At 26.1% G+C, this 10,914-nt stretch overlaps 1 protein-coding gene across 1 annotated transcript; it reads right to left on the bottom strand.

The window, feature by feature from the left end:
* Nucleotides 1–482: 482 nt before the first annotated feature.
* LOC130810374 (ethylene-responsive transcription factor RAP2-13-like) lies at nucleotides 483–2,450 on the bottom strand. Its single transcript, XM_057676407.1, has one exon. The coding sequence runs from the start codon at nucleotides 1,902–1,904 to the stop codon at nucleotides 816–818; it is 1,089 nt and encodes a 362-aa protein (XP_057532390.1). The 5' UTR covers nucleotides 1,905–2,450; the 3' UTR covers nucleotides 483–815.
* Nucleotides 2,451–10,914: the final 8,464 nt, after the last annotated feature.

Genomic DNA, 10,914 nt, shown 5'->3' with positions numbered 1-10,914 from the left:
TTACATTTTAGACAAAATTGTCCTAAGATTTATATAAAACCTTTCTTTACGCATTGGATTCATTTTCTTATATCATTTAATATTATCAAAATTTAACACATGTACTCTCACTATATTTAAAACTAAAATAAAATATTACATTAGCTGCTTTCATTAATTTCATTTCAAAGACAATGTACGCTCCACAATAATTTGCTTATTATTAACAATAACATGTAAATCTCAAATCAATTTCTTTGATTAATTAAATTATAGTTCTCATCAAATTTACCTCATTTCAATCTTTAGCTATAATCAACACTCTTTTTTATTAATTTTAATTTTATATACATTTAATTTACATTTCATCTCATTCAAATTCAATATAGGATTTTTTTTTTTGCCACTTATATTTACTTTTTATTTTAATTCATTTAATTTATAATTGGAGCCACCAATATAGGTTAAGCAAAAATACAATATAATAATATTGCTAATAATAATAATAATAATAATAATAATAATACTCCACTAACAATGGTCATCAAATTACAACCTAGATCCATCTAGTATGAACAAAAATAACAAAAACATTAGATTAAATTTAAAAAAATAAAGAAAAAAAGACTACCCATCAATGAAAAGGCAAGATCAAAAACACACTTGCCTAAATCATGTGGTTTACATATTTTGGAGTCTCTGCAATTTCCAAAAACTTCATTGCAAAGATGACTTCCCCTGTTCCTGACTCACTACTTCTCACTAAACCCTAAATTTACACAAGAATAATAAAACTCTGACTGATTCTGATGACACATCCAATTTAAATCTACTAATCATACATTGTTACAATTTTCAATCTCAGATTGGTATTTTAGAATAGCATCCCAATCAATCTCAGATGGGTATTTTTCAAGCAAGAATTGCTCTGCACCCATTTCTTCACCATCTCCAAAGGTTAGATCCGATAATGGAGATGACCCCCCTGAACCGACTTCACTTTCGGATGCACTTTCTGCCTTTACATCATTTATCGGCAACTGAGCTTGATCAATGGAAGAAGAAGCTGCAACAGAAGAAGATGAAGAAGATGAAGATGAGTTTTTATTACATGAACTATTTTTCTTGGGTTTTCCAGATTTCCCCTGTTTTTCATTCCCTTGTTTGGCTAAACTTTCACAAATAGCTTCAAGTTTAGCATTAACAGAGGAATGAAGGGGTTTATACTCCCCGAATTCGCCTCCTATGTGGGACCCTTCATGGCGAAGATTGGGGAAATTCAAACGAGCAAAATCACCTCTTAGCTTATAAGCTGCTTTGTCGTAAGCCAAAGCAGCTTCTTCAGCTGTATCAAAGGTTCCAAGCCATAAACGGGTCCTGTTTTTTGGTAAACGGATCTCAGCTACCCATTTTCCCCAGTGACGTTGTCTTACCCCCCTGTAAAGCTTTGTGGGTTTCGGGGGTGTACCAGTTGTCTTCATGGGGATGGGTTTAGGGGATAAAAAGCTGTTGTAGCTAGGTAGAGGTGGTGGGTAAGAGTAGACGGGTTGTTGGGTTTGGGTTTGGATTTGTGGGTAATTGAATTGGGTTTGGGTTTGGGCTTGGGCTTGGGTAAATGGGTCAAGCCCAAAAGAAGATGATGGGATAGGATGGGTAAGCCCATAAAAAGAGGCTTGCTCAAAATAGCAACCATCCTGAAAGAAAATGGTAGGATCTTGAGGAATGGAAGATGAAGAAAATGAAGAAATGGTTGAGAAAGTTGAAGGAAGAGGAGAAAGTGAAGAAAGTGAAGAAGAAGAAGAAGTAGGGTTAGATTTCATGAAAGGTGAAATAGCTTCCATGAGTTCATTCCCAAATGGGTCTAAATTACTATTACTATTACTACTAAACAACATAGAACTACTATCCATTGTTGTAGCTGCCATTTTAACCAAAAGAAATAATTTTTTTTTTTTTGGGATTTTTTTCAAAAATAAAAATCAACCTGTTACTAAATAAAATTCAAGAACAGGTTTAAATATTTATAAAAATCAAGGAAAGTAGAAACAAATAGAATTCTCTTCCCTTTAAAATAAAACCCAACTTTGAGGGAACAAAAATTCACCCTCTAAGCTGATAAAATCAAATCAAAATCAAATTAAAAAAACCCAAAACTTAAAAAAAGAAAAGGATCTCTTCTGAAAAACACCTAACCTTTGAAATACAGTTTGAAATTTGGTTCAAATAAACAGAATAAAACCCAGATTAATACGAATCCAAAGATCAAAACATATAAAAAGAAAGATGATTAACAGAAAGGGAGATCAAGAAGCGGGGATTAACAGAAATTAGGGGAGATCTTGAAGAACAGTACTCTGAAGGCTCACTTAATAATTGTGAAATTGGTTGGGAAGGAAGGAAAGAAAAAGAAAACTCTCAGCCTTACTTTTTGTGTGTATTGAATGTTTTGGGTTGTCTCACTACAATGGTGGGAGGCTTATTATATAAGCAGTTTAACTACCCTTTATTTTTTTCATTATTATTTCGTTTCCGTGTTTAATAGAGGGTGTTTTCGTCTTTTCGGTTTATCTTGTTTGGTTCCGGTAAACGGTTTTTTTATGACGTAAGGGGATTTTAATCCATGGTGGTTAACGAATTAGCTTTTGACACGTATGATGGTAACTGACACGTGGCTATTAGTTGTGGGCTGGAGTTTGGTTTCCAATGTTGACTATTTTTTGCTGCGTTCACACGTCCTCAGGGTGCTGGAATTTTTTTTTACAACTGTATTTACAAGTGTACTCTACGTAAAAACTACGGGAAGTGAGTAGTGTTAGATACCCCATACCTGATACATACCCGTAAATTATATAGGGTTTTGCATAACAATTAAAATTGTCATATATTTATATTAAAAGAATATTATAGCCTCTATAATTAATAATATATGAGTAAAGATAAAAATAGGGAAAAATAGACATTTTTATAATTTTCTTTTGTCAAAAATAGTAATTTAGTAACAATAATTAATTTAAAATAATTAAATAAGAAAAATATAGCAAGTTTAATGGAAAGAAAAAGTACCATGTTGTATGTTAGAAATGTAGATAAAAATAAATTTAAAGTGTGTGTTATGATTAAAAATAAAATTGAGACAATCATATGAAATGGACTTCAAAAGTGCGGTAAATTTTATAGGGTTCGCAAATATCTTTTTCTTAAATAAAAATCTGAATTTGATTCTCACTTATAGATCCCTTATTTTTAGCTAGTAATTAATTATAAATGATAAATTTAATTATGCATCTTTTTGATAAATACTTTTTCTTATAATGTGAGAGATAAACAAAAAGATGAAGGACAATTTGAGCATATAATATAAGACGCCAAGAAATTGATGGTTGCCAAATCTTATATGATTTCGTTTTAATCAATTCATAGAATTTTTATATCCAAACAAGGAAAATTGTGTGATAATTGGTATAGGTTTATGATTGTATTGATATAGGGTTTAGGTTATACTCCATAGTCCATCCTATTCTAATAAAATATCCTATTTCATATTTGTCAATATATTATATTAATCTTAAATAATTTTTATCATACTTAATTAAAAATTAAAAAAGACAATTAATAAAAATTTATATAAAATCTCACTTAACTATATTTTAGTAGATAGATTGAGAATAAAATTCATACTAAAAGTTCTTGGTAAATAGAAAAAATAAATAGAATATTTGATCAAAATAGGAGAAAGTAGATTTTAAAAATATTATTCATATAAAAAATAGGATAATTATTATCTAAGGAAACTAGAGTATTTTTAAAACAAAGATCTTAACAATTTTTCAAACCAAATCACATGCTTGCATCTTTATGTCGAGATTCGACTTCTCAAAATTATTTTGTATTTGCCTCATCATTAACTAAAATAAAATTTAATTCAATGAAAATTTATAGAGTTAAAATAATGAAATACAAGTTTAAACATTTGATCTCTAAGTTACAATTACGATATGCATGTTCAAAAAATACTTGAATAAATATTTTTTCTGACCGAATTTTTAAAGAATGTGCCTTTGAAAGATGATCGTGACAATCATTTTTCAAAAAAATATATTTTACGATATGTAAAATGACTTTAATTGATTTTAATATTTATAGAACTTCAAATCAAATTTAAATACTTTCTAAAATCGATTTAAATTTTGTTTTCAACTGGTATTGTCTTTGAAGATAAAAATTAGATTTCTTTGTGGTTTTTAATATCTAAATTTAATAGATTTCACAATAAAAAAAAATCATTTTTATGGTTTTTAGAGTTGGATTGGATTTTTTTCATCGAACTCCTTATTTTCTTGATCAAAGTTTAAAACTGAGTTATTTTGTTCATTCTAGTCGATAAAGTTAAAAAAACTCATTAGTGAATTACAATCCTAACAAGCGAATATTTAGGTTCTTATTAACTGCAATAAAATGATTTGTTAAATATGATGTCAGAAAAATTTAGAGAATTCTTTTTCCAACCAAAGATTGGTGTTGGAATCATTCTAACTCAATTTTTAAGAGGCACTTTTTAGGTTTTTAATGACCGAAATAAAATTGTTTGCAAAATATTATACTGTCAAAATAATTTAGAAAAATCTTTTCCATCAAAAGATTGATACTAGAATCATTATAATTCAATTATTTACTTAATTTAGAAGATCCTTCTATTTGATTTTTTTTCCTTTATTAAACCAAAAATTTTTATTTTGATATTTATTATAGGAATAAATTTGATTAAATAAATGATTTTTAGATAATACCATAATTATCTTAATGTAATTATTGTTTATAGAAATTATTGATGGAGATATTATGAATATAACATTTTTAAAAAATTGATTTGCAAAATACATGCAAAAATTTATAATGTCATATCAAAACTTAACAACCATTAAGATTGCTACATTTAGAAAATAATAGTTCTTAACTTATATGATATGATATGAAGTAAAAAAAATCTTAAGTTATTCATACACTAGTTTAGATTAGAGAAAATATATTTACTTTTGTTGAATAATACTCTCTCCAAGTCAAATTAATTGTTCCGTTAAGTTTTTGCACACTATCTAACACACTAATTTAATCCTAAATATATCTAATAGTGCATAATTAAAAATTATAAAATTTACATTGAAACAAATCAAACAAGATCCCTTATAACTATATTTTTGACGTCTAAATTAAAAATAAAATACATATTAAGAATAAAATATAAAATATAAATTATTTGATTTATTTAAAATTGAGATTCCTTATTAGTTGTCAGTGTAATTTAATCCGGTGGATTATTTCCTTATTTTGAGAAGAAGTACCTTCTTCATAAACCATCTATCCCATTACATTAATTTATTGGAATGCATTAATTTCCTCTTATCATAATTAATTGTTTTGTTCAACAGCATCACTATTATCATATACTTGCAACTGATATTAACATTTTTTAACAAAATATGTCACAAATAGTTGACAAAATATGTCACAAATAATTACAAGTATTTCAGAACAGGTGTGATAGTAGTTATTTTATGGTCAAACCAACCAAATACCCTTTTGGTACATTATGTTTCTATATTTGTTTGACTGTTTCTATTATGGGTCTAGTATCAATTTATTCTAATCAAGTTTTCTAAAAGAGCTAGTCTCTTGAGAGACAGTCTTTTTGAGAGGCGTCTTTCAGGTCCAACCCATTAAAACTTAATGTCTACTTACATTATTTTTAATGCCTACTTTTCGTATCCATAAAATCTACTCACAATATCTTAATAAATGCATATTTATATTATTTTTAATGCCTACTTATAATATTTCAAATCTTATATATTGGGTCGGCTCAATTAGAGATAAATGCCTAAAAAAATCGTCTCTCACAAGAAAATTGTGTTTCTAAAATCTTGTTATTATGGTTTCTAAGGGTTTTATAAAAGACCCTCTTAACCTACTAATTTATATTCTATATTTCCCCTTACTTGTGGAATTAACTATGTATTTTTAGTGAACCTACGCTAAATGAATATAATCAATATGTGATTTGTTATTTTCAATTTAATTCTGTTGTGTTTGTAAGATAATGCAATTACAAAATTAGATAAACTAAAAGGTAATGGTTAGACTTATAGAGGAGTAATATAATAGTGTGTAGGGGTAGATTGATAATGTTAAGAAAATAAACAAACTAAGACTACTTTTTTTATTTATTTATAAAAAAACAAGTTCCAACTTAGTTTAGGCCAATGACAACCATTAAAGAGTAAAATAATTTGTTGATGATATTATTAAGAAGAATAAAGTCTTGTTTGTGGCAAATTATAAACCACTAAAAACAAAAATTAGTTTTTATAGAGTAAGGATGAGGTATGATCAAAATAAACAGCGCAAATAATAACAATATCTATTCAAGTGAAAAAGACTCCCCACTGAAAAGAAGCCTCTGGACAGTGGAAAGAGAAGATAATTATAAAAACGTGTTGGACTTGTTTTTAGTAGGTTTCAACTTTCAAGGGTCTAAACTTTTGCTAAAATTTCTATATTTCCTCACTTTTTAAATTTTGAAAATATCATATATATATATATATATATATATATATATATATATAAAAGATTATTTTATGATAAAATAATATATTTTATGGTATAATTATTTTTTGCATTAAGTATGAAGGAAATTTGTATTGTATTATATTTCTAGTCCACATGACTCTAGTGTGAGAAATGACGTATTTGAGTATATAATATATTTTAGGGTATCAATCAAAAGTTTAAACTTTTAAACTTTAGTTGAGTTGGTTCTTTAACATGGTATTAGAAGTCAGTGTGGCTAGAGATCTTCAAATTTAAGTGGAATATTTTGCACCAGGTATGAGGAGGATTCGTGCTGTATCCAAACTTCTAGCCCTTTGAATAGGGGCGCCTTGGAGCCTTAAATATTAGTTTAAGTTTTTTTAGTGAATTGATTGTTTACAAAAATAACATATTAAAATATTATAAGCAATTATTTTAAATATGAATTTCGATATTTTAATTAATTTAATGGAACAATTTAACCTATTTTAGAATTGAAAGAATTTGTGGGTTCAGAATTGCTACTACAATTAGGAGGTGTTAATTGGACAGCAAGATATGATAAAATTGTTGATTAGATAGAGACGTAAAGGTATGACAACTAACAACCACCGTTAGATTTTGCGAGTATTAGGTCCTTTTTAAACACTATTAAGTGAATTACTATTTAATCATCTAAACTCATTGAATTGCATCAAAGAGAAATTGGATAAATTTTTAAAAAATGATAATAAATAAAAAGAGAGAATAAACTGTGTTGATGAAATTAAAAGAGAATTAAAATATATAGATGAGATTAAAAGAAAGTGATGAATCATTGTTCAAAAATAGAATAATGCAAATTAAGTGAAACGGACCAAAATAAAAACTGATGGTAATTCAATATAGCGAAAGGAGTACTACTCATTAATTTTTTTTATTTGTCAAATATTCCATTTAATTATGAAAGTGTATTGGTTCATTAATGCATTACATATGTCATTTAGTTAACTAATTTTTATTGGTCAAAAAATACATGATATTGCAATAAGTTAACGCTCCTATTTTCTTAAATTTTTGCCTTCTAAAATTATATGAATAATAATATGAATAGGGGAGTATGAATTAATGATATTAATTATTGGATTGGGTATTAATTAATTAATTAAATTGTAATTTCATTAAAAATCCTATTGTTATAACTAAAATAACATTTATGTAAAACCTTGCTACTTACTCATTTTAGTCATTTTTGTGTTACAGTTTAAGAAGGAACTTTTTTAAAAATTAAAGACGGAACTTGATTTTGGAGGAAAAGCTTACAGAATGAGTATATTTTATGGGTTATTACTCATAAGATTCAATTACTATTTACGTAATTTTCATTATATTATCATTTATTGGCTTACTGGCTTCATGTGTTTCTCCCACATTTTATTAAAATTGGTGCGTTATCAATTATGACATTTTATTAGAATAGGAGGGAGTATATTTGATCGTAAAGGATTTTAAAGTGGGAACCTAAATGTACGTTTTCAATGAGAAACAATATAGCGGAAACAATTTGAAAGACAAAATCAATGGTATGCACTAAAATAACGCAAATCATGAAATCAAGTAAAGAATGATAAAAATAATTAAAGAAAAACAAAGATTTAAGATAAGGTTCATTTGGGCAGGGATAAACCCTCCTTGGTACTAGTGTATAATCTAGCGTTTTATGGGCTTTAGGCCAAATAAAAAAGATCCATTCTCATAAAGTGTTAAATTGTTAAAAAATTATAAAATAAGAGCAATTATAAGTTATATACCAAATGAAAAATTATAAGAGAACTTTTGCTTCCAACCTATAACATCAATGCATTGCATCGTCCAATATATGACATCATTAAATTCAACATATGACATCATTAAAATCAGAAATGTAATATAAAACATCATTATATTCATCATATAACATCATAAAACTTTCTCTTCTAAAAAAAAGTTTTAGATAAAACCTTAATCAATGTAGGTTTTGTATATAGCTTGTATAATAAATAAATAAGTAATTTAGATAAAAGAAAAATAATAAAATCATGGTGATTCTATGTTGCATAGATAGCATTTAACTTATTTCAGCGCCAATATAAATAAATAAATAAATAAAAGCTATCAAAATCAAATAATGATTAGTTAGTCTAAATAATTTTTTAAAATAAATCGTTAATTTAAAGAAATTTAGATAGAATTTAGAAATTAGATCTGTACAATTTAAATATAAAGGAGAAAATCCAAAGACAAATTCAATACCAAAATCAATTGAAAGTAGTAGAAGTTTTACCGTAGTTTATAAAAACTATAATACTATATATTTTTTTACTTTCTCCAATATAAAAACTCACATGTGGATATGTGGGTAATATATAAACACTTTTTATATACTTCCTCCATTTCATATTAGTTACAACATTAGGTAAAATGACACTATTTATTTATCTCTCTTAATTTGTGATTAGTTTTTAATCTATAAATTAAAATATAGTCAAGTGAGATCTTATTTAATTCATCTCATTGTAAAGATTATTAATATTAAATTTTTATAATTTTATATTATATATAATTAAAAATATTAAAAATTAAATTAATAAACTAAACTGCGTGAAAAAAACAAAATAAACAAAAATGTAGTCTAGAGACTATGAGCACATAAAAAAAATTCCTACTACGAATTATACTCACAAAATTAGGTAAAAGTGAAGGGAATGTATTCGCCTAGACGCCTAGACTAGAGTATTAATTGTTGAGCGTACATGGAAAAAGACTAAACTGGTTTGGTTACAGTTGAAGACTTTAGTGCAAAATCACGCCAGAAGCTTTTATGATAAGATTTATGGAATAATCAAGCCTTGAATTGTGAACCTGGTCCCACTTAGATTATTTGTATGGTGTTTATGATACTACATTTGTAACTTCCAATTTTACACCACTTTTCGTGTTAATTTATTCTATTTATTTTGCATTTTTTTTAAATATTATTTATAAATTTATTATCTCTTTTTATTTTAATTATTTATTTTTTTATCTATTTATTTTTTTATCTTATTTTTCAATTTAATTTTATTTTTCACTAAATTTTACCCAATTAATTTAAGTGTATTCTCATAGAAGTATAGGGAATACATCATACACATTACTACCGAGTCATTGTGTTTATAGAAACAATATATATGAGGGGTTTATAACAAATTTGATTATTGCTTGATCTAGTGATTGGATATGATTTTGTTTTAATTGCAAAATGAAATGAAAATTATGCAAAAATCATAATGAATACAAAAATTGATTCGAATATGACTCAAAATTATACGATATTCACCCGTTGATCCGAATAAACACGTCTATAAACAACCAAACAATATGGTAAGTGTTGTCCTAGCTTGCTTAGATCATACTCTTCCTCTTAAGTTTATTTCAAACTTTTTTTTTTCACATTTGATTTTTGGTTTGGTATAATGTGAAAGGGTTGGAAAAAAAATCTACATTAGAATTAGTGAAAGGATATGTGACTATTTACAAAATAAATAGCAAATTTAATGAGACAAATTAAAAGAAATATATAACTAATAAGAGTGAGAGAATCAAATGAAGTTTAAGTTATGATCTTAAAAATTTAATCAAATGAATTAAATTGATACAACGATAAAAAAAAAATTTCGACCATATATCAACCACTAAAATGTCAGTAGTACATAATTATCATGTAGATTATTACATCTATTTGTTTATTAATTCAGAATTTAAACTAGAAAATCCGAGAATTTCTTAAGGCAAAGAAAGAAGAAATTCCATTTATTTAAATAACTTATAACTAATACAACTAAAATACCATGTAGAAGATACATATAAATCCCATGTATGATTCACTCCATACTTTGGCGTGACCCACACAATTGTATTCACGTATTAATTCCCTGTTCTCTCAACCTTGTAAAATATTACTTTATACTTTATTAAATTGAATTAAGTAACGTAAAAATATATAAGCATAAAGAAGAAAATATAAAATAATATCAATAAAATAAATTTAAATCAGAAAAAGTAAGTTGGGCTCATAAAATTTTGATACAAAAAATAGGCAGGGAGAGGTAATGTTTATTCGCTTTTTTCCTTTTTCTTAAAACAATTGCTACTATTTGAAGTTGGTTTATAATTGATATTTATAATTTTAAGAATTATATATGAGAAGAGAATTAAGTTTTGTTTTAATTAGAGTAAGTATTATTTTTTATAGGATTTTTTTTTTGAAATTAGCATAAATTTTGAAACTACACGTTAATGTTGCTCAAGATTTTCATATCCAAAATAAATATATTCATTCTTTCATATCAT

This window comes from Amaranthus tricolor, chromosome 4 (genome assembly GCF_026212465.1).
Source record: "Amaranthus tricolor cultivar Red isolate AtriRed21 chromosome 4, ASM2621246v1, whole genome shotgun sequence".
In the NCBI taxonomy this organism is placed as follows: Eukaryota; Viridiplantae; Streptophyta; class Magnoliopsida; order Caryophyllales; family Amaranthaceae; genus Amaranthus; species Amaranthus tricolor.
The sequence above is the reverse complement of the archived record's forward strand: the minus strand, read 5'-3'. Positions and strand labels throughout refer to the sequence as shown.

Bases quoted from the DNA above. Each gene is read 5' to 3' on its own strand.
- LOC130810374 (XM_057676407.1), bottom strand. From the start codon at position 1,904: ATGGCAGCTACAACAATGGATAGTAGTTCTATGTTGTTTAGTAGTAAT.